Raw genomic sequence first — 24,378 nt, forward strand, 5'->3', positions numbered from 1 at the left:
AAATTAAATATCCTGATTCGTATTCCCGTGATTTATAAGTCACACAATGAGATTCATATTCACACAATTTAAAAAAGAAATGAAATCTCACATATTTTTATTAAAACGTTGATAACATTCTGTGAAGAAATGCTTGTTACATATACATATATTTTTGCTTGCTCAAATTTCAAGTACTTTTTTCAATTATTTCAGATTTCTATTTTCAGTTTTTGTTTTTTACCAAACTCATCCCTGTGGAATGAAACACTATAGAGTTCTATAAAAATTAAACAGTATTTAAAACATCTGTTATTTTCAAACGAATTTCGCTAAAATGAGGATTGAAACTAGTTACAAGAGTTAATCAATGCACGCAGAAAGTTTTTTAATTTAGATTTTGCATTCACAGAAAGTTTTTCATTTTATCTAAGTCGGCTCATCGGGACAAAGAATAGGATAATTTAATTGAATTTTGTAAAAGAGTGAAAAGCATGGACAACTTAAGATAGGAAGAATGTCCTTTGGAGTGATGAATTCAAATTGTTTGGAAGTAATAATTGACATTTTATTCATTGTCCAAAAGGCACCAGAATGGATCCCAGGTACCAACTATCAACAGTAAAACATGGAAATGGTTTGGGAAGCTTTCCATCATAATGGTGTAGCTTCCTTGCACACATCTATGGGACTTTGGATTAATATGTTTTTAAAAACATTTCACGTATAGTATATTAATAAATACATTTCAGTATATTAATAAAAACATTTAAGTTCACAACAAGGTAATGATCCTAATCACACCTCCAAAATTGTGACCATTTGGTTTACAGCTAAGGATAAATTTCTGAATTCGCCAAGTCAATCACCTGACCTGAATCTAATAGAATACCTTTGGGAATTCTTCCTAAGGAAAGTTGGGGCAGAAAGCATTTTACAAAAGCAGAGCTCCTTCAGAATCATAAAAGCAAAAGGGTATGCAATGAAGTATTAAAAATTTGCTATATTTTCTAACCTTAAGATGATTAATTTCAATAAAACTTTGGAAAAAAAAACTGAATTGTCTCTAATTTAATGAGAATTTCTATATGCTCATTAGAATTTTAAATTGTATATTTGAAATTTTTAGAAAATAAGAGTTAAACATTTTATATTATAAGCGCTAAAATTTTATATATAAAAATTTATGTAGGGAAAATTAATTTTTATTGTTTTATTAACATTTTTTGTAATAACAAAGCGATAATTGTTTTTAGCATATACTATATCTTTTTCCTATATTTAGTGTATATAAGTATACACGCAAAATTTAAATGAAAAAAAATTTTCGATGGTAAAATTAATTTTTTAAACAAATGTGAGTTAAGTTTCTTCTTAAAAGCTAGAGTTTTGGCAAGCCCTGCAAAAAAACATAATTCTTCTTTTTTTCATATAATGTATCAGTGCAACATTCATAAATGTTGATAGTGAAAGTGTTGAGAAAACAAATGTCACTTAAAATAAACTACTTAAACATATTTAAACTTAGTTTTTTTAAGAAAATTTAAAAAACCTAAAAAGTTTAGAAATAATTCTGCAATAATAGGAATGTTCTTGATAACAATATGTCTAAATATTTAGTGGAAAAGGTACAATTTTCCTTTTTACAATTGCAAAATTACCTACGCAAATTTTTGTGATACTTAAGTTTGTTTCAACTTACCCGTAATAGGTTTTTGCCATTGCTTTTTTTACATTCTCTACGCCGAATCGGTAGCATAACAAACATGCTACCACTGACATGTACATATCTAGGAGGAGAGGAAGATGGATTAGCAGGATTGGTGGGGTTCCGGTAAGGAATGAAACCAAATTTGCATAAAATTTTTTCTTGTAATTTTAATAAACCTTCCTCTGAAATAAAAAAAAACTGAAGTTGAAAAAGGGCCTAAAAATATAAAAAAACATGAAAATAAAAGAAGTATTAATTAAAGACAAAAATATATGAATTGGAAATACATGAAAAATATAAGAATATATAATAAAAAATACAGGAATAGGAGTCAAAATTAGAATGAAATGAAATTCAAATACACAAAATTTAAATTCTGTAATTTAAAAATAAATGCTTATTAAACAAACATGTACTTATTCAATTACATAATTCTTTGACTCAAAAGTAATTTTATACTTTCTCTTACCTAAAATTTTGGTTGTATCTTAAAATTTGATACGTAGATCGTTCATTTCTATTTTTATGTAAATCCTATAAACCTCTGTTACAGAATGTAAAACATTGATACTTGTGAATTGGATCATAACTCAAGACTTTTTATACTTGGATATAATATAAAATCAGCACGAAAAACAAAATTTTTAAATGATAATAAGAAAATTTTATTCAATAGACAAATTTAGAAAATACCTCAAAAGAAATATTCGTTTCATGAATATTATTCAATTACAGTATATTGATAATTTCAGCAGAAAGGTAATTCTCTTTCCAGATAATGTAAAAGATATCGAAGTATCAATTCATTCAATTTTGCATTTTATAATAGGTAATTCACCAATTTATGATTGCTTATAATTTACAATAATGATTTCTTATGAAGTTTAATATTGTGAAATAAAATTAATTTTAAGTACTCGTTTAAAAAGGAAAATCAGCTGTCCATTTAGGTCAAAACTCGCAATTTTCAGGTTTTTGATCGTTTCTAAAAATGTTTTTTGTACTTTAAAAGGATGTATTCTTTCCAAAACTTTAAATGTGTTTGCATAACAACCAAATTTTATGCATTTTTTTTTTAAAATTGCTTTTACAAAAATGAAATTTATGAACAGGTTTAAAAAACTATTAATCTATTTTGCTCCTGGTATTAATATGTGAAATATTTGTTTTTAATGCAACTCTGAGAATGGAACTGCATGAATTTTTTTTATCATTACTAATAAGGACACAAATTAGTTATTTTTCAACAATATAGTAAATAAAAGGTTTATAAATAAAAAAAAAGGATTGACAATAATTTTAAACAAGAAACAAAATATGACATAAGGCATGTCTCTCATGACACACATAAAAGGGTAAACAAACTGGTATTTAAGTATTAGAAAAATACTCAAAACTGCTTTTCAGTAATCTAAGTAAAGATATCTTTCAAAAGCTAAAAGCATGGAAATTATTTTCTCACAAATTATTAAACAATGGAAATTGCTCGTATAAAATATCATACTCACCATCAAGAGCTTGAACAGATGTGTCAATAAAACAACTTAAATCTAATGGTATGAATATGGGTCCTCTTAAAGGATCAGAATCATCAGAAAAGGGTAAAGCAAAGGGATCACTGGGAATCGGTACCAGCTGCAAACCAAACTGAGTCGATTTCCTAGCCCAGCTTTGAACCTAGAGTAATTAGAAGTCTAAGTGTGAAAACATTTAAAATTCAAAATATGTTCTCCTTTATAAATAAGAAATAACATAGTTTTTAAAAGTATGTAAAAATGTATTATTTCTCCAATTTCAATTAGTTTCAATAACAAAACAAATTAAAGGTTTTAAAATTAAAACTGGACTAAAATCTTCTACAATAAATAAAAATATAAAAGCTAAATAAACTGAAGTGACGCATGAAATAAAATTGCAATAAAATATTACTTTCTTCAAATTTGTTACTTTTAAATAGGCTGAATACAAAAATTATTTTTTATTTGAATTTTCTTTTTTTCTCTTTTGCATTTTTTTAAAATTTTTATTGAGATATTTTTAAATAAAAAAAAAACAAAGTTTACCATTATTCGAATAAAGCTGTTTTTTTTTATTCTATTAATTTCTTTATTAAATAAAAAAATTTCGTGTTATGCATAATTGTCACAAGTTTTAAGGTTATGTCAACATGAAACTTTCTAAATCAATTTTTTAATATTTCTAAAATCCATTTTCAATATCTTTGAAATCCATATTTTTTTCACATAGTTCCCCCAAACATTAAAATTACGACATTGAAAAAGTTAACTATTTCTTTATATAACCATAAATATTTTTTCAATATTCATGCTCTAATCAAAGCCAACAAAAATAGTTTTTCTAATATTTTTGCTTATATTATTCTGATCAAATATATGAGCACAATTGCAAGATTTAATAAAAAGATAGAGATTAATGATCAAAATTTAGTTGTAATATGATTGAATCAGACAATTTGTCAATTTAACAATGCAATTGAAAAAATAATAAACAGAACATAAAATATTCTGAAGATCATAATATTTGTTAACTGCAACTCTTACACTAAAACTTAACTGGAAATAAAAAATTCAAATTAAGTGAAAAATAACAAACTGTAAAATTTCAATCATTCCTTCAAGTAATTAAAATAAAAAATACTTTTCAAATTATGTAAAAAAAAAACTAAAAAATAAAGCATAAAGCAATGTCAGCTTTACCATTTCAGCAGCTTTATTGCCTGTAGCAACCATCCATTCAACTACTAATTCAAAAGCTTCATAAGGCCTGTACATATTCTGGTAACGTAACTGACCCCATTCTTGTCTTCCACTTTTAGTACCTTGATCAATTTGTATATTGGAACATTTGAGGCTTAGTTCTAGAAAATTAATAAGATAATTAGGTAATAAAAATAAACGTACTTAATTATTATTGATATTATTATCTTTTAAAATACAAATAAATTTTTCTATCTTATTCACTCATTATAAACTAACTATATGTTTCAACTTGGCTATTTTATAGCTTTTAAAATATCTCACTTTTTACATTCAATATATTTTTCTAGGATGTCTAAAACAGGTAGCCAAATTTTTCAACAAAAAATAGGCACCTTTTAAGCACTTTGAAAAATATCATAATTAGACAGGGTCGGCAAGTTTTTGACAATTGATGGTTTTATCCAGTTTTATTTACAGTGACGAAGACGATGGCACGTTACAAACGATGAAATTAACAAGAGAAATGAAAATTTCTATCACTAATTGAGAGAAAAAATTGACAATTCCCTGTAATCAGCAAAAATTTGAGAGATTTTTCGATTCTATTACAGAGGGCGGAAAATGAGATTTTTTGATTCTATTTACAGAGGGTGGAAAATGAAGTCTGAAATTGAGAATCTCTTGCAAAATGCAGCAAGGTTGCACATGAGAGTTAAAAATCCTTAACACTGAATCCAGCTCAGTATAAGCAAGTGCNACAATTTATTAATTTTTTCGTATGGAACTGGAGAGCCGCAACTTTACATCAAAAGAGCCACCTGTGGCTCGCGAGCCACAGGTTGCCGACCACTGGGTTAAACAAATGCTGCTTTCATACACTACAGACCGGCTTTACGCCGAAATAGATTAGGGTTGAATTAATTGTGAAAACGTTGAATAGGACAATTTCTTTTTGCATAATTTATGGCGAAAATCAACATGGTAAAGAAAAATATCACATTTCGAAAAAGGGAAAATTAAGCACTTTTTAAAAGCACCCATGGAAAAAAGCACCTTTAAGGGCTTTTAAAAAACGAAAATCGAAAATAAGCACCTTTAAGCTCTTTTTAAAAACGCTTTGCATCCTGGATATCCAAATGAAGGTATATGGAAAATGGAACGTTAAGTGGGGGTATGCAAAAGAAATACAAGATTTTTGATAGAAATTCTAAATTTTTTAAATTAAGAATTCTTAAAAAAAAAAAATTCAATTTGAAACGAAATTATCTGAATCATTACAATGGGTCAAAGCATTAAACTTAAAAACTCATAGATTAAACTAATTATTCTTGATAAAAGAAAATGTTCATTGATTTGGCAACATTTTATTTAAAATAAAAATAAATTCCTAATTATCTGCAAAAAGCGGTGATGGATCAGAGGTTGATTTACTACAAAAAGATTATGGAAAAAACCTTTTCATTAATTACTTACATAAAATTATACATCTTTTACAAAATTTCGACTATATTTTTGCGCGTAGGTAAATATAATAAAAAGTACATCACGCAATATATGAGTAATAAATTTTTTAAACTAATGTAACATTTATTATTATTAGATTTTAGATAATTTATTATAAACATGAATCAACTTAATGCAGCTAGCTTTATTAAGTGAAAAGTGTTCAAAGAAAGCGAAATAATTAATACCATTAACAGAACTCCCATTACTTCTAAACATCAGGGGAAAGAGGGATAGTGTGTATAATTTTAATAAATTTGCCAAATAGGTTTACTAGTCCTCATTTTTAATATAACTTATATATTATTTTTAAAATTGAAATTTAACTTTGGTAATTATCTTTTTGTAATTGATTTAATATGCACTAGACACATGGCATAGAGATAGTATGGGCAAGTTATTAAATTGAGTATTCAATCTACTTTTTAATTTATTGTTAGTATTTTCCTAATTTAATTATTAGGACCATAGGAAATAAAAATCTTAAGTATGAAAAAAAAAAAGATTGTGTAAGACACAAAAATAATTATAAGTAAATAATAAACTTTACAGAATTAATCAAATTTAAAATTGAAAAAAAAAAGGATAAATAGATTATATATTTTACAAATTTAATCTGATTTTGTCATTAACTGTCCAAATAAGTGTTGTTGTAATAAATAACCTCTTTAAATCACAGAGAGCTTAACATTGTCATATTTAGAATAGCCCTACAACTATTTTTTTCCCTCCCCCCTTACAGTCCAGTAGTCATTTTTTTTTTCGTTTTTTAAAAAGACAATTAGAAATCAAAAATGAATAGCAAATATGAAATAAGAGTATTCATTGATAGCATAACATTAACAATAAAAATAGTTTAAAGTGGCTACTAAAAGGTAAATAAGAATGATTTTTTCCTCATATTTTGTTAAGTTTTCTTGTTTGTCACACAATGAATCACATAAAAAACTGTAACACAACTTTGGTAATTGATCAAAAGTTACAGAGAAATTTTGAGAGATAAATAACAGAATCATTGTAGTTGTTCACACTAGCCTAAATTTCCTCACTTTAAAAATAATAAAAGAAAAGAAAAAGGCAAATTTCTGTTAAGAAATATTCAAAAATAACTACTAGAATTAGGCAGGTAAGGAGTGCTCCAGATATCTTCATCAGACGGAAAGTTGTAATTTTCATTTTCAGCTGCTGCAGAAAATGCAGGTCTGAACTCAACCTCCATCCATTCTCTTTGCAATAAATAAAGGGCAGCATCTTCACTGTACTCATTTAGATCATAGTCTTGAAAATGATACAAAAATGCAAACACAAATCAAACAAGTAAACAGACAACTTTTAAAAATAAGAAATTAAATTTTTCAAAACATCATTTACATTTTATTTATTTATTGAAAAAAAATTTTTTTTACTGGCAATTCTAAAAAAAGCAGAATCTATTTGTTTGTTCAATAATCTCTTTTTAGTTCCTATTGCATTATTCACTTCAAGAAGAAGATCACGGATACCTACACATGTGACCTATGATGACAGCACCAGCTGATCGCTTTTAAGCAAAATGGTGTGTTTAAGTTGAGCTAAGTTTCTCCACATAAGTTAGAATGTTAATTAACATGAAGTTTATTAGATACAGCATTGTATTACACATCAATTTGTTGAAAAATAATTCTTTCTTGTGTATGTCTTATACTTAACTTAGATTTATTATTTATATATTTTATTATAACCGTGCTATATTTTTGTTTTGCGTACATGGCAACTGTGATGCATAATTAGTTTATTAATACTTTACATAGCTCCATGTCTGTCTTTGTGTTAAGTAAGAAATATTTAGTGAAAGAATTGAAATTTTTGTAAAAGAATCTCTGTGTAAGAATATAGAATGTGTCACTTAAGTGAATTGATAATTGACAGGCTTGGCTTACTCGAAATAGAATGTAAAGAACAGTTGCTAACGTAAACAAATTCTATGTTTCAACAACCAATCAGCATCGAGAGACCCACATGTCACTTGCGGGTATCCCATTAACTGAAAATAACTAATATTTTTTAAATTTTAAAATGGCAGTACATTTGTTATACAGATCATAGTTTAATATTACAAGCTTTATAGGTTCAAATAAATTTTAAGGCAATCAAAAGTTAAAATAAAATTACACAATTTTATGTCTTATTTATCCTTTCCTCTACGTTTAAGACGAACCTTCATTGCAGTTTTTTTTTCAAAAGGTCTCTTTAATTTCTTAAAAACATTCTTTTTTAGAAAAGGAACTCACAAACAATAATGATTATAATAAAAAGTCCACCGTTTCACCATATATTCAGCAGTATGATTAATCATAAAATAGCCTGAAAGACTAAATTTATGGGGATGCTTTAAAGACAAAAAATTCTTCATTATTATGCTAACTTGTAACGTTTGTGATGATTTTGTGATTAGTCAGTACCATATTTATGTAATGTTATCATTCCACCACCCCAAAATTTCTTTTTTCTTACTACAAAGCAAACAATCTTTTTTTTTTCAAATGTAATCATTAAAACTTCTGAAACAGTTAACATTCATAATAGTTTTTATAGAATAACAATTTAGAACATACATCAATAAACATATATTAAAAAGTATATCTATAATTAGCATCCTGTTATGTTTCAGGAATAAACATTTTTTGTGCAAAATGTAACATTTTAAACGGTAAAATTATTTGATTTCATAACTATATTATCAGCATATTTTATAATGAATCAGAATGAATACTTACTCTCATATTTTTCATCATCTTCTGGTACTACTATGTAATACAAAAAGAAGCCATGAACGAAATCTTGTATAGTAGTTCTTGAAATATGAGAAATTAAGTACTTATCTAGAAAACTCTACAAGAAAAAAATTTTACTTATTTATTATGCTATTTAAAACAAATAATAGGCAGATATATGAAAGATAACAAGACATATTCCCCCCAAAATTTTCTCACTACTTACCTGCCTCTTTATAATTTTCTTGTTAAAAACAAAATTATAACTAACCTGCAGCATTGTTATTGCTTGTTGTTCTAACTGGATACCCTCAACATGTTCTATCAACCATGTTACAGCTTCAAAGCTAATAAATGTAAAATTTGACCATCCAGCTTTAGCAATAAAATTCAATCCATCCCTGAAAAGAATTTACTTTAAAACAAACAAATACCAAAATAAAGTTGTAATAAATAAATAAATTTAAACTGTTTTAATATTTTCGGCCATCAGGTATCTTTGGAATTTCATAAAAAATTGAACAGCTCTAGAAGATACCTGTTAGAGTAGAAGTTGATTTTGATTAAAGAAAAGTACCTGCCCTTGGCCGGTAAAATTATAGTTAAGCAATGATCTTGCAATATTAGATTGTTAGTTATCAAATGCTCAGCAGTTTGGTCAATCTTGTAATAGACACATTATATTCCTTTTTGTTTTTTATACCTGAATTTGTTCCATCATAAAATTAACTTTTAAAATTACTTATTAATTTTACTGTTATGAATTTATAATTTATGTTTCATAATAGATATAAGCAACCAGGCAAAAAAGTGATCAAATAGAACAAAATAAGGTAAATTGGATATTTATTTAGTTCAGGAAATAACAACTACACAAAGCTGTTAACTTTGAGCAAGCTAGGTGGTATCAGGAAGCAGGGAAGACTTCCACTCAGATGGCTTGATAATGTTGAGAAAAATTTAAAAACATTAATAATGACTCATTGGAAAAAACATGCATCTGATAGAAAAAACTCATTGGTCTGCTCTGGGCTGTAGTGCCAAGATGAAGACAAACATCATCATTACTCAAGAATTAGAAAAGTTGCACTTTTTTTCTCTATATTACTCATTTAAATTTTTAAAAAAAAATAAGTAATAATAATGTGATTAATTTAGTGTAATTATGACTAATAAGAAGAGAAATATCTGTACTATTTTTGAATAAGCATACCTTTAAATAAAGATTTTTTTTTGATGGATTCAGATTCCTGACACTCATAAGATAGCAAGCAGCCAGAATCCAAGAAATTTGGTCATTAAAACTCCAAAAATTAAAAAAAGGTATGTTTCTTCAGAGAAAGTATATTTTTTGGCTGATTTCAGGTCTTAAAATATTGTCTGCACAACTATATTAGCATATTTAAGGTCCTTAAAAGATCTAAGTGAAAATCTAATCATTAGAACAAAAGTTATAAAGGTGTTTGCTTTTTTTATTTTACCCACAGCACATGTTGTTCCATACCTAACTGCGACATATTTATGGTTAATAAAAATCCTGAATATTTTTTTTATTTAAGTTTTTCCCACATTGTAAGGCATGTTTAGCAAAACAAAGCTTAAAAATTGTAAGAAATATCTCATAAAATTGATACACTGAAGAAAAAAATACAGAATATCATTGAAAAATGTGTGTTAAGATATTAAAAATTTGATCTAGAAAAGACAAAAATCACCTCACAAGTAAAAGAATTAAATCACATGTATGAGTACATTAATTTCAAATACAAAAAAATTTCTACTAATACTAAAGTATAATTTTAATTTGAAACAACAAAATCTATTAAAATAGTTAATGCAAGTTTACAATAAGTAGATTTACTTACTGGGGGTGTTTCATTGCTTGTATGATATCAATTTCAGGCGAGTTTTCATTTAATCTTTTGCAATCAACCGGAAAGCTAAAATCAAATTATAACGTTGTTAATAAAGTGAAGCTTAGCAGAACTTTTATTTGTAAGTATAAAAGAAATTATAGTTATCTTACAAGTCAACTGGATTGTCCGCAGATAAGGAACTTGTTAATGCTTTTTCCGATTTTGAGATTGTAATCTAAATACAAGAAGTTGAATATTAACAAACAAACAAACAAACAAAAAAACTACATAAAAACTCAAACTTATAATAACATTAGTTTTAAAAACTTTTAGGTGTACCTTAGTTGTTTTTGCATTTTTAGCAATTATTTGGATGATAATATGTTAACACCATGTATATAAATGTTTAGCAGAAAGTCAATGTGGAAGATTGCATTTGAAAAGTCAACTGAAAAAAAGGAAGAATATTTTACTAGAGTTTGAATCTTACTCATAAGTAAAGAACTTTCTTGTTTATAAACCCATTGATAGCTCTAATGCGAAATAAGTCTTTCTACTTCTACAAAAGTTATAAGCAATGAGATAATCTAAGTTTTAAAAAAAATTTAAATTATGAAAAACTTTACCCTTTGTAAATTCCAGAATTAAAAACTGAAAGCTAAAGGGTCTTGACAAAATTTTTAGTTCCAATTTTTGCTTCAGAAAATAGTAACTAACAAATGAGAGGTATAATTTATAAATTTTAGTTGAAAATTTTTAAGTTAAAAAAAAACAGTAACCCAACTAAGAATATAAAATTCAACATAAGAACAAAGCATTTCTCCAGTTTTCATAAATTTCAAAAATTGAATCAATACAAAATTATTTACTATATCTCACTGAGAAATAAATCTGGTAAATAAGAGTAAGTTAAGATGGTTTATGAGAAATTTATCATTAATACCTTAATTAGAAATATGCTTGATTTTTCAATTAAAAAAATATATAATGCTACGAAGAACATAACATTCAACATAAAAACACAAACAGATATAAGGTCTAGAAGGTATGAGAGCATAAAAATTCACAAATAAAGAGCAGCTGATGGTTGCAAGGGTTAGAAAAATGACCAATTAAAACACGAAATAGACAAGGGCACATTTAAAACAAATAATACAAAAAAGTTTGGGTGAAATTAAGTGACACAATAAAACAAAGCTACTGTTAAAACGTAAAAATATATTGATTTCAGAAAATTATTGAATGAACATAAAATGAAAATGTTAAAAGTGAAGCAACTAAGAATTACATAGTAATTCAAATGGAATAATAAAATCTGAATAATAATTTTAATAACTAAAATTTATTTTTTGATAATTTAGATAAACATATGATACAGTATAAAAAAGCCTTTATTAGGCATTTCTAAAGTAATAAATAATGAGTAAGGAAAAGTTTAAATAACATTTTAACGTTTTCCCTATATGCATAATATATATTTGAAAGCAGCAATAGAAATTTAAAGTTAGAAAATATTCTCTTAATATATAAAAAAAGACAAACACATACTAAGAAACGTCAAGCTAAATAACTTAAATGGATGTGTTTTGTACATAAATAAGTGTCTACAATGTTAAGAAGAAAATTTGTTCAGTTGAGAAACAAAATATTTGAGAAGGGGCAAAAAATGCTGCAAAAAGGAAAACAATAGAAAATGATAAAGAATTTTTTTATGTAAAAAAAAATGTAATTTTCCCTGAATTTTATGCAACGTAATTTTATTCTATGCTATGCAATTCTAATCTATCCATGCAATGCAACATGGAGACTAGTGATGCAAATTTAAAAAGTCACAGTACCCTTCCATCTACTTCTGTAGCAGGAGAAACACGACCGGATGGCAATACTAGGTCAACTCGAGCTCCTCCTCTAGCAGAATTGCTACGCATTCTAGGACGATCATGCACTTGGTTACTGGCTAACCTTTCTCGAAATGAAGAAGCTCCAGACGTCGTGAGGCTAGCTTGGCCAACACTTGATCGACGAGGAGGAAGCAAGTGTGCCAGCTAAAAATCACAGGGAAAGGTGCTCATTTTGATTAAATAAATAAATATATTAACAATTCTTATCAAAAACAAAAGCTGTCCTCTCATGAAACTTATAAAAAGAAAAAAGAAGAAAGTTTAGATTATGCATATACAGTCTGCCCTCTTAAACAATTACCATTTGTTCCGGCTAACTGTATTCAAATAAATGGGGAGTGCATCAGTCAATCTTAATTGCTATGTTTTATGAAATTTTACTTTGACATGGTGCTTTGAGGGAATAAAGTCATTTTAATGACGAATAAACAATTATACTTAGTGCTGTTACAGTTAAGATCATAAAATATAAATGACATTTAAAATTATATTAAAATCAATCAATGCTAAAAAATATAATTCTATTTACTTCATTCCAAAGAAATACTCTCTCTCTCTAACTCAGTGGAAGGACAACCCATAGAGGGCCAAGGCCTACTGTGCCCAGCTCAGTTTTCTTGACCTTGGGCTCTGGGGTGCAGGAGCAGATGTTCCGGTCAGGTGGTCAGACGAACGCGGAACCCCCAGTGTTTAGTTCCCAAGCATGCTTGGTACTCATTTATCGACCCACTGAAGGGTTGAAAGGCTGAGTCAACCTTGCCCGACCCGAGGATTTAACCCAGGACCTATGGCACGGGAGCGTGAAGCGCTACCACTCAGCCATTGGGCGTCAAAGAAATTCTGTTGACATTATTAACTTAACATTTCTCTATTTCTTACTTTCCCATGTTTAAAATGGCGGGTGAGTGAAGTGTGTAAAAGAGGGGTTAATCCCCTTTGACTTGATGAATTCTCAAACTACCCCTTGAAACTTGTTCGGAGCAGCAAATAGATAAGAAGTCCGTATTGAAGTGACTATATGCAGTATTTTGATCTAAACTGAAAAACCGAAATTCTATTCTAACTAGTAAAAAATTTTTTTAAATTTAAAAAAGAAAAAAAAACATTTTTTTCTATTTTCATACACAGAAATGGGAAATTTCATTACCAGATATGCAATTAAGGTTGGTATGACTGTATATATGTTGACATATTGAAGTATAATTTGTAATTTAAAAATTATATGTAAATTTCTTAATGATTTGTACAAGTAAAAAACTCTTTTAGAGTATAGCACAGCATTAAAAATTATATTTGTGAAGAAAAAAACGAAAAAAACATAGAATGAAAAAATTTTCAAATTTGAACTTAAATAATAAATTAAAAATTTCTCAATTTTACATTTTCATATGAAATTTAGGCAAATTTAAAACTTTTGAAGATAATTAGTTCTTAAAAAATGAGGAAAATGGCATATTACTAAAATTCTTTCCAAACAAAAATATCTGATTTATAAAGTAAACAAATTAGCACTCAACTAAAAAATAATTAAGATTTCAGTGAGAGGACAGCTAAAATAAAAAGATGTGTAAAATGTTTCATAACAAGAGACAAAATACAAAAAAAAGCAGAAAATACAAAATGTAACATGCAAAGATTTAAATTTGTGCAAAAGGAGTAGAAATAGGTTTTGATAAGTACTATACAGGTCGCAGAGTAACATTCAACAGTAATGGAGGGTTGAATTTTACAAAGTTAATACATAAATATAGAACACAAAAATTCAATATTTCAAATAAAAAATATCAATAATAAAAATCACATAACAATTAACAAAAATACAGCAATAAATTAACAAATAAAAAATATATAAAATTAAAATAAGATTATTACATACAGTTAAAAAACCATTTATTAAAAAATCACAAAACATTAATTACAGATTTCATATTTAAAATGTAACACAAACTAATACATAGAAAGATATTTAATTTTCCTTTCATTTTAATTTTTTAAATTTATTTTAAAATTCCTTAATTGTGATAAATGTATTAAAAGAGTCGATTTAGGATATTAAATTCAGTAGTACTCAATTACCAACAGTAACTGGGACAGACTTAATTCAATATATCAAAATATTCAGATTTTAAAAGTAAGATTGCTTTTTAATCTTCTTAAAAGAAAAAAACTGCAAAATTAATGAAGCATGATGGTTAAACAAACTAGTTTTAATAAAAATTTAATAGTTGAAGGAAATCAAACTAGTTTTCCTTCTTTCGAATGAAAGAAGGAAAAGTTTCAAATATTTTTAGGAAATCAAAACAGTCATCTTTAACTAACAAAATGTTTATTTGTTACTCATAGAAAATGACATTATGTAGTCATTCAAAAAGTGTTTTCCATTTTGAAAACCTAATATATAGATATGTCGTTCAAATAGCTTCTCCTCATTCATTTCAGGGTCAAACTCCTTTTTACCTCCTCCTGATGCAGTTGTAGAATTTCTTATCCTGACTTTGCTTAGATTGTGATTAATATTTATAATGGGAGTTACAGTGCACAAATAAAAAAAAATAAATTAAAAACGAATTATATTTTTTTACTATTATAAAATAAAATGAAAAATAAACAATTATTACAAATTATTTTTTTACATAATACAATACTTACGACATTGGAAACAATTAATAAAAATAATAATCTTATGAGTCTGAAATTATGATAGCATATTAAGGAGGGAAAAAAAGAATTAAGAAGGTAGATTAGAAAAAAAAGCAAGTGTAAAAAATTTCTTTTGGAATTGAAATGTCTTTTGGAAACAGATATATCCGAATGAAAGAGGTTTGGATAAGTTCTAGTGTAATTTCATATAATACATGATATTTAATAATTAATTAATTTTTTTCTAGCAGCAACTGAAGTTTCTTTTTTCTTTTTAAAAAATGAATAAAAGTCTTAAATATAAAAAAAAATTAATTAGTAGGTAAAATTAATGATTTAAAAAAAGCATCGTCCACTAGCATAACTAAACTATCATCAACTGGGGTTACTTTGTTCCCCAAGTAACATGACCATTATGTAAAGAAAGCTTGACTGGCAAAAAGCAATTACTCATTGATCTTTGAGAGCACTATAAAAGGTCAGGGCTGTTGGTTGTTAAGACCGAGAAGAAAGTGTTTCTATTTTAAGATAGTTTGTCAGTTTAAAAATAACTGATTTGTATAGAGTGAGCTACTGTGCAATTAGAGTACTTTAGCAACTTAATGTAGCCCATAATAATAGCTGGTAAGTTTTACATAATATTCCTGTTGTGAAATATGTAATTGTCAGTGGTGGGATTTGATTGCAGAAATTTAGTTTTGTACCTAAATTTTCATATAGTCTTTTAATCATACAATGTTACTCTATGATCCATAGAAAATATGGAGCTGCTCTGCCTACCTATCATTACACAGAGTGTCAAAATAACTAGTATGAGACACAGATTTAAACAGTGAGGAATGCATAAAATCTTTCAAGCATTACCAAGAAAAACTTTGAACATTTATGTTCTATCTAAGAACCAAAGAAAAAAGATATTCCCTTCTCCAGAAAAAGTGGATAAATACAGCATTTTCAAAACTATGAAGTAAATTGTTTTGTGAATTAGAATTTTCAAATAGCATGACTCACATTATAAATCAACATATATGCTCCATTTTTTAAAATTATTACTGCTAATAGTTACGACTAAAAGATCCTAATCAAAAATTTAATGAATGCCTAAAAAAAATATAAAACAATATAATTTATAAGAATGTAAAATTTTTTAACAATTAAGTATACCTTTGCTTAATTTACTCCAACTAAGGAAATGTTGCCGAGAAGTTTACTATATTAACAATTTTAAATAGATAACATTAACATAGATAACATAACATAGGTAAAATTAACATTAAAGGATGCAATTTCTCTTGATCAAATTAAAGGGGCCAAATTTCTCAGATTGTGACTATCTATCATTGACTCAGGGTCAAGAATCCAAAAGGTATATTTATTCTGAGAAAATATGCTTTCGTATTTGATTTTGTAACTTAAAATATTTTCACACAAATTATGTATATTTTTTCAAATCATTCCCAAGAACCATTACAACTGCACTCTTGTATGAGAAAATCTGTTCCTTTCAATAAAATTTGAGAAGTTCTGCTTTTATTTTGTGCACTGTATAACAACTTACATATACTTGAAACATATCAATACTTACATCTATAGTATAGATAGATATGAAATACATCTATACTATAGGAAAACTATCTTACTTGAAATATATAGAAAGTAATTCAATTCGATATTAATTAATGTGAAAAAAAGCAGACACTTTTTAAGCAAATAATTTTAAAAACAAAGCTGCTTAAGAATTCTCTTCTAATTTTTATTAAACAAAATATAATTTTGAAAGGAAAACAAAATATAATGTTGCTGTTGATATAATGGTGAAAGATAGTAATTTGTGAAAAACTGAAAAGTTAGCTTTAACATAATTTTTTTACGAAAATATATGGGTAATAATTTTTAGTTTCTTCACACTATATTATTTTTTTATTTCAGAGAGCAAACTTTACAAGGGGTGTTTAAAGAACTGGCGTATCTATTGAATAAAAGTTTTAAAAAACTCACAAGTTAAAATGTTACAACTATACTATAATGTAAAAACTTAGCAGTACCTTTAGCTTTGGTTTTCTCGAGGGTATTTTACGAATTTTATTCATCACTTCTAGCAAGTTTAAAACATTTTTCCGCTGTATAAGTTTTTCTTCTTCAGAAAATTTTTTATATAAGTCACAGCGCTCGTGTCCTTCGATGATTTTTTTTGTTTCAGGTTGACCAGCTGGTAGTAGTAACATCCTTAACCTCCAGTACTTTAAAGACTAAAATAATTAATGAAAATTTTTATACAGAATAATTCAATAATCATAGTAACTTTATAAAGCTCAAAACTATATACACGGAAGCATAACTATATAATAAAAGCTACTGAGTTTAGAACAACATAGTATTGATTCTGAGAGACAAATATTGATGAATTTGGTATAAATGTTATATTAATCATGAAAAAGAGAAATGTGCAATTAAAAATTTGGCTGGTAGATAACACTTTTCATTTTTAAGAAAAAATTTTAATACAATTAAGAAACTTTCAAAGATTGAGCAATTGAAGGAAATTATAAATGGACTATGTCAACCTTCATCTATCAAAAGGTACCTCATGATAGAATCAAGTTAACATGTCTTATATACTAGTGAATTGGTATTTAATATTTATAGTGGTAGTTACGCCACACAATCACTGCCATAAAATCATTCTACACCATGTCATTACAGAAGAAAGAACTGAAAAAGTTGATCATAAAAGTCATTGTGATGGAGGAGAAACTGGATTCAAATGAAACTGAATCAAAGCAAGTACAAAGCAAGTACAACAGGTAACAGGAACACGCTATAACACATTTTGGACTAAAATGAAATGTTGGTTGAATATATGCAATAATTAAATAAAGTTATGTGTCTTCAATTGCGATTATTTTTTCCTTTATTACATTCTTTTCTCACCTAGTGGGTAAAATGTGAATCAATTTTCTTTTACTGTAGATCTTTCTCCCATGGTACATATAATTCTATATGTAGTGTGCGGACATCTTCGCCAGAGGGCGCTTCGCACACTGACCTCCATAAAGTAATTGATTAAAATAAGAGAGAATCGTTCTCGGAACTGACTTGTGAAGTCAGATAAAATCATGTCAATAACTTACCATTCATTTCATATTATTTTTATACATGTTTAAATAAAAAAGTGTTCATATAAGTGATAGTTATTCATGAGAACCAACCACATTTATTCATAAAGGAATATTACACTATATACTAATTTCCTTTAAACTATGTCAACCATAACAGTTTCTACATTGATAATTTTAATTATAAACACCCAATATAAGTGCAAATTGCTTTGTAAAAAATACTATGTCAGAAATCAGAAACGTTTTTGAGAATTAAGTCAATATTTTGTACCCAGCAAAGCAAACTTATTACAAACAAATTTCAAATTATTAAAAATACTTTATATAGAAAGAATGAAAAGTTTATAATCAGGTGGCAACTATAAGTACAGTTTGGGCATTTGAGGGTCAAACAAAGCAACAATCATTTAAACGATCACAACTATAATCATATAAAAATATCAGCATAAAATCTTATGGTATAAAAAATTAAACTACTTGAAGCTTTTTTAAGATTGACATTAGAAATAAAATTTAAACTATAGAAACTTTTATAACATATAATCAAAACTTTTCATAACACAAATTAATCAATTTTTATTCTTCATAGAAGTCAAATTCAAAAAAAAAGTTTTATTACTTTTATGCAGTGAGCATAGATTAAATTCAATTAAAATTATTTTTGAAGATAATAAATCACATAAAAAATTAACCTCTTTCAATTCAAATTCGCCTTCTCCTCGATTGCAGATATAATGATCTAAGTAATTCCAGTTATAATTTTCCAGTCTTTCACTAGTAAAATCTACCCAGGACACACCATATGTATCACTATCTGGAGCATGAAAACGGTAACAGTAATGGATTTTTATTTCTCTGTGAGGATGACTGCAATGGTAAAAAAATAATAGATTAATTGCAAACTCCCAATTTAACACTTTGAATAATGCATTTTGAATTCAACTAAAATGATTTACAAATGTAATTGCTATTGCTTAGTTAAATTTAAAAACATTTGGTTACATAATGAGATACTTTGTAACAAATAAAGCGACAAAAAAAATCACCCAGAAACCACAAAGTGAAACTAGTTAATAATAGAATTACACAAATACATTTATGCAGATTGTTTAATCTTTAAAAATAAACTAAATTCATAACTCATTATATAGGATGGGGCTGTTTATTTCCAAGACTGATCCAACTACTGAAAATATTATGTGAAATCCATGCCCATTTAATCCACTGGGTGTTTTGACATTTTCATTTTCACTGCTTTCAAATGTTTGCACTTTTTTTAATATAACTGTAGCTGAAATGCGCACAAGTATTTTCCAAATGTCCAAAGCAAATGGTTCCAGCTTATCTTCCCTCGATTCAGAAAACTGATATAAAGGGTCTCTTATCTATTATTTTACTCTCTCCTATTATTATATAGATGGATGTTTAGACACATTAAAATTAATGGCTTTTCCTGCATAATAGGCAATTAAAGATAGAAAATAAAGTGAAGTTTTATTTATGCCCAACCACATATATATGCAGAACCACCAGTAGATAAATTAGTTTTGAAATACCTCCCGGACTTAGATGAAATAAAAAAACTTTCTGGGAATACAAAACCTCATTTAATAGACTTTTGGCACACATTCATTAACTTTTGAAACTATTTTCATCACCATATTTTGATGCAATTTGTTAGAAAATCACGAATTTTTTTGAAAATGCTCAATTTTTATAGAACTTTATATTGATTCATACTACAGGGATGAGTTTGGTAAATAACCAATAAAGCTGAAAATAGAAATCCAAAAATGCTAAGTGCAAAAACAATTTTTAAATAATTTAATTAAAATCACTCTAATTTGAATAAGTAAAAAGTATATGTAGGAAGCATTTATTCATTTAATGAAAGTATTGATGAAAGAGATGTTATTTATTTATTTAAATTGTGGAATATGAATCTCAATATATGATTTTAATATCATGCAAATATGAATCTTGATATTTGATTTTAATATTGTGCGAATACGAATTTCGATGTTTGATTTTAAAATCGCCTGAAGACGAATTCTGATGCATAATTTTTAAGTCACTTGAACATGAATCATAATAGTGATTTTTAAAGCCAGCAAATACAAAAAAATGCAATATTTGATATAAAATCGTGGAAATATGGAAGACAATGCTTGATCTTAAATCCTGTAAATAGAAATCGCATTTGCATCAGTAGGGAAAAGCATAAAAATTAATCTTTTTTTTGTTTCCTGGGAATTCGAAAAAGATAAACTTTCTTTGCAGAGGTGGATTTTTGTAGTTAAAAATTTAAAAAAAATTTCAGCAAAGAAACAAGTTTTCAAAGAACAGCGCTTTCATGTTTGTGTATATTATTCGGGTCTACACCTGAATCAATACACTTCTGTAATTAGCAGTAAAAGTTATTTAACTTTTAAAGTCCTGTTTCGGAATGCTCTTCTTTTATAACATGGGATTATTTTTAAAATCTTCAAACATTCTTCGGTTTCAGAGTGTGTGAAAATGATTCTTTCACTTTACTCCTCAGACAAATCTTTGGCAGACCTTTCTTGTTCAAATTTTTTTTTTTTAAATGTCAAAGAAAGATGGTTTTGGATGTTAAAAACATTATGAAAACCTTCAAGTCAAAAGAGAATGGAACTTCAAAAGATGACTTCAAAATTCATAAATTTTACAGATAATTACAGAAGTATATTGTGGAGGGTGACGGTTACTTTTAATCATATTAAAAGGGCATACAATTCACATAATATTTCCCAGAGTTAAATTTAAAAGTCTTGGAAATTAATGGCCGCAACTTGAATTATATTATATACATCACTATAACTTCATATTTATGCACTTACATCTTTAAATTTTATTTATCTTATTTTCTTTTATGAAACAATTAAAATATTATTTATAATGATTTTTATAGATATAGATAAAATAATTTTTAAAAAAAATCAAAGTGAAAAACGTTTAATTAAACTTTTTATTACAATACTAATAGATTTTTGAAATACTATAACACATTTTGNATATTTATATAACACAATAAAGACAAAAGGGATAAAAAGAAAAAAACAAAGAAAGTTAATAAGTTTTATTTTTAATGCTCATAAGCTGCAAGTACACAGAAAATACTAGCAGAAAATACTTAACATTAATAATAAGTTAAAAATATAGAGAAAACATGGAAAATAATAAAGATTAATGAAAAAAGTTTTTTTTTAAATAAATGTTAATTATTTTCTAAAATCATTAAAATTGTATAGTTAAATATCAACCATAGTAATTATGAACTTCCTTAAATTATCTAGTATAATATTATTACCTTGGTCACATTCATTTTAGGGCCAATCCTTGGTAGCTAACAAATCAAACGCGCCTCAGTACTGCAGTAGGAACTCTATTTGTATGCAAATGTAACATTTGATGGGTACATTAACAATATTAAAGCTTTAATAATTTCACTTTTACCAGTGTTTATTAGTGCAAAAAATTGAGTTTTTGGTAAATATTTAATTTTTTAAAAAGAAACTGTAACTCAAATTTATATATACCTTTAATGTATAAAATAAAGTGAAAATAAAAATAAACTCATTCTTTCCAAGTGCAGATAAATTTAAGTGGTAACAAAAGACTATATTTTATTTATGAAAATGGTTACTTAAAAAAATCTTGTTGGATTAGATATTAACATAAAGTAGACAAAAACTAATTAAATTTGTTTTTTATAAAACAAATGGCAGGTAAAGGTGTAAGATTAAAAGATGCATTTTAACAAGAGACAATAAATTAATTTATTTCATAAAACCAAAAAAAAAAAATTTCTGCAAAAATTGTGAAATAACTATTTATCAAAGCATGGAAAAGAAAATATTTACCACATGCATTTTTAAATACATGCATCAGTAAAAAAAATATGTATTGTTTAAAATTGTCACAGTGATTTCTAATTTTAATACATTCTCTAAAATAAATAATAAAAAATTAATAATGATGAGGCAATTTTTCAATTCTTAAAACTTAATTTATTAATGATTGGAAAATTTTGGTTTCATCTGTGGTTTGTTACTATATTTTCTTAACTTACAACTTTCATTGCAGCAAAGAAAAATTCCTCAGAGTTGGCAGTTATATTTACAAAGTTATTATATTACGCTTGCTAGTTAGAATTTTAGTATCTTTCTGTTTGTCAATTAGATTCATACTTTCACAGACGCCTATGGTAACTCAGGAAAACTTTTTTAAAATTTTTCAGTTTATGCATGAAAATAGTGATTTTAATAACTCTTATGGACTCTTACAATAATTAGATGAATTTAACAAATCACTCTTACAGACTATCACAAATTTAGAAATTTCGATTAATCATATTTTGATCAGAAAACAAATTTCAGCAATGCTAATTATTTCTTGATATTAAGTTGTTAGCAATGATAAAGACATCGCATAAGTCATACTCACCGAGGTCTGTAATGTGTGACTGTTATTTTTGATCCTTCCAAAGACAATTTATGGAAAATTCTGCCTATGCTTAGTAAATACTCTTCCTGAAATAAAATGTTTAAGTTAATAAAGTGAAACAGATGAGCTAAAATCATTTTAAAAGGTATAAAACAGGCAAATTTAATAGCTAAAAAATACATTTTTGAGCTAAAAATACATAACTCAAACTAGCATTATTGAGCCGTGACGGCTCAAAGGTATCTATTTAAGGTAAAGAACTATCCTTGTGAAGAACTGGTGTTCAATCCCCAGTGGCAGCTTGAAGCTTACCAAGCTTCAAATTAACCAATACCAGCTTGACTGGGAAATAAAAGCAGCCTGTGCCAGTTCTGTTCATATTGCCACAATTATGGCGCTAGTCATGAAATTGTGAGCCTTAACCTCCATAACCCACCTGGCTTGCAATGAACTGCTGAAGGGCGAGAATGCTTTATTTTACTTTAATCCAGTATTATTAGTAAAAATATTTTACAGGAAAGTTAAATTTTTATTTATATTATATTAATAATCATAACCTGTAAAACAAATGCATAGATATATTTAATTTTTTTTGTACATTTTAGATAATTTGTTTTGCTTAAATTAATAATAATTGAATTAAAATAAACCAGTTATACAAAGAAAGTGAATGTGACATATTTGTTTGACACTTTGCTTCTTAAAAATTTTATAGTAAATTAATAGTAAAATAGTAAAAATATTGTCTGTTATTATTAATAATTAAATATTTTATTATAAAATAAATAAATATCAAAAATTATTTTCTGTTTGCCTGTTCTTGGCAATCTAGCTAGCTTTTAATAATATTTCTTATTTTACTGCAAAGCTAGTTAAAAAAAGAGAGGTTTTATTAAATGCTACCTTGCAACAGACTGTTGGTTCTGGTTCCTAGTAGACACAGTTCCTAGTGGAACACCAATGTCAAGCATCACTGGCAGCTATCAGTGAGATGGTTGTTGACAAGGTTGGCAAGTTTCTGCCGTGGTGGTTAAAACCACTGGTAGAAACCGGTTAAAACTGGCACGGCAGAAACCCTTTTCTGCCACATTTGTGGCAGAAATTCAGAAAATGACATAAAAGTTAAGTACTGAGATTGACATACAATGGATAATTCATAGAAAAAATATTTAAATATTAAACAAAGTGATCAGTGAAATTGCTATTTACATTTATGAAACAGTGAATCTAACCAATTATATTACCTCTTACATACAGCAAAGATTAAAACTGTTACTGGTATAATAATTGGATTGTTGCCATGCAAATTATGTCTTGAAAAGAAAAAAAACTATTTGAAAGTAGCTCTATTCAGTTACATTAAGATTTAAATGATAATAATTACTGAATTTCAGAGTTTACTATAATAAACTAAAATTTAGTATTTATATTTATCATTACATTACTTTATTCTTTACTTAATATAAATATTTGATATACTGCACTGCACTCTTTATATTTAATATAAACAAAATAATATATATTTACATACAATGAATTAAAAAGTTTGTTACAGTTACATTTTTCAGTTTACTTAAACAAAATGTCATTAAGCAATTACCAGAACTAATATAGAAGCTTTTTAGTTTCTGCCAGTTTTTGCCGGTTTTTACCGGTTACAACCTGTTTCTGCCACTGGCATGGCAAAAACCAGTTTCTGCCAGCAAAAAGCCAACCCTGGTTGTTGACC

At 26.8% G+C, this 24,378-nt stretch overlaps 1 protein-coding gene across 3 annotated transcripts in view; it reads right to left on the reverse strand.

Annotated features, from left to right (window-relative positions):
* Positions 1-24,378, reverse strand: part of LOC107443117 (GATOR complex protein Iml1) — a 59,751-nt gene that overhangs the window by 9,047 nt on the left and 26,326 nt on the right. For all 3 annotated transcript variants that reach the window (XM_043043849.2, XM_043043848.2, XM_043043847.2), the window contains 12 exons: positions 22,650-22,735; positions 18,875-19,049; positions 17,109-17,312; positions 12,361-12,567; positions 10,693-10,757; positions 10,532-10,606; positions 8,938-9,067; positions 8,670-8,784; positions 7,027-7,191; positions 4,408-4,568; positions 3,199-3,367; positions 1,682-1,872 (listed from right to left, as the gene is read on the reverse strand). In XM_043043849.2, the coding sequence (XP_042899783.1) occupies positions 1,682-1,872; positions 3,199-3,367; positions 4,408-4,568; positions 7,027-7,191; positions 8,670-8,784; positions 8,938-9,067; positions 10,532-10,606; positions 10,693-10,757; positions 12,361-12,567; positions 17,109-17,312; positions 18,875-19,049; positions 22,650-22,735 (1,743 nt within the window). The remainder of the gene's footprint in view (positions 1-1,681; positions 1,873-3,198; positions 3,368-4,407; positions 4,569-7,026; positions 7,192-8,669; positions 8,785-8,937; positions 9,068-10,531; positions 10,607-10,692; positions 10,758-12,360; positions 12,568-17,108; positions 17,313-18,874; positions 19,050-22,649; positions 22,736-24,378) is intronic.

The sequence above is a fragment of the Parasteatoda tepidariorum genome, chromosome 7 (genome assembly GCF_043381705.1).
Source record: "Parasteatoda tepidariorum isolate YZ-2023 chromosome 7, CAS_Ptep_4.0, whole genome shotgun sequence".
NCBI classification, from domain to species: Eukaryota; Metazoa; Arthropoda; class Arachnida; order Araneae; family Theridiidae; genus Parasteatoda; species Parasteatoda tepidariorum.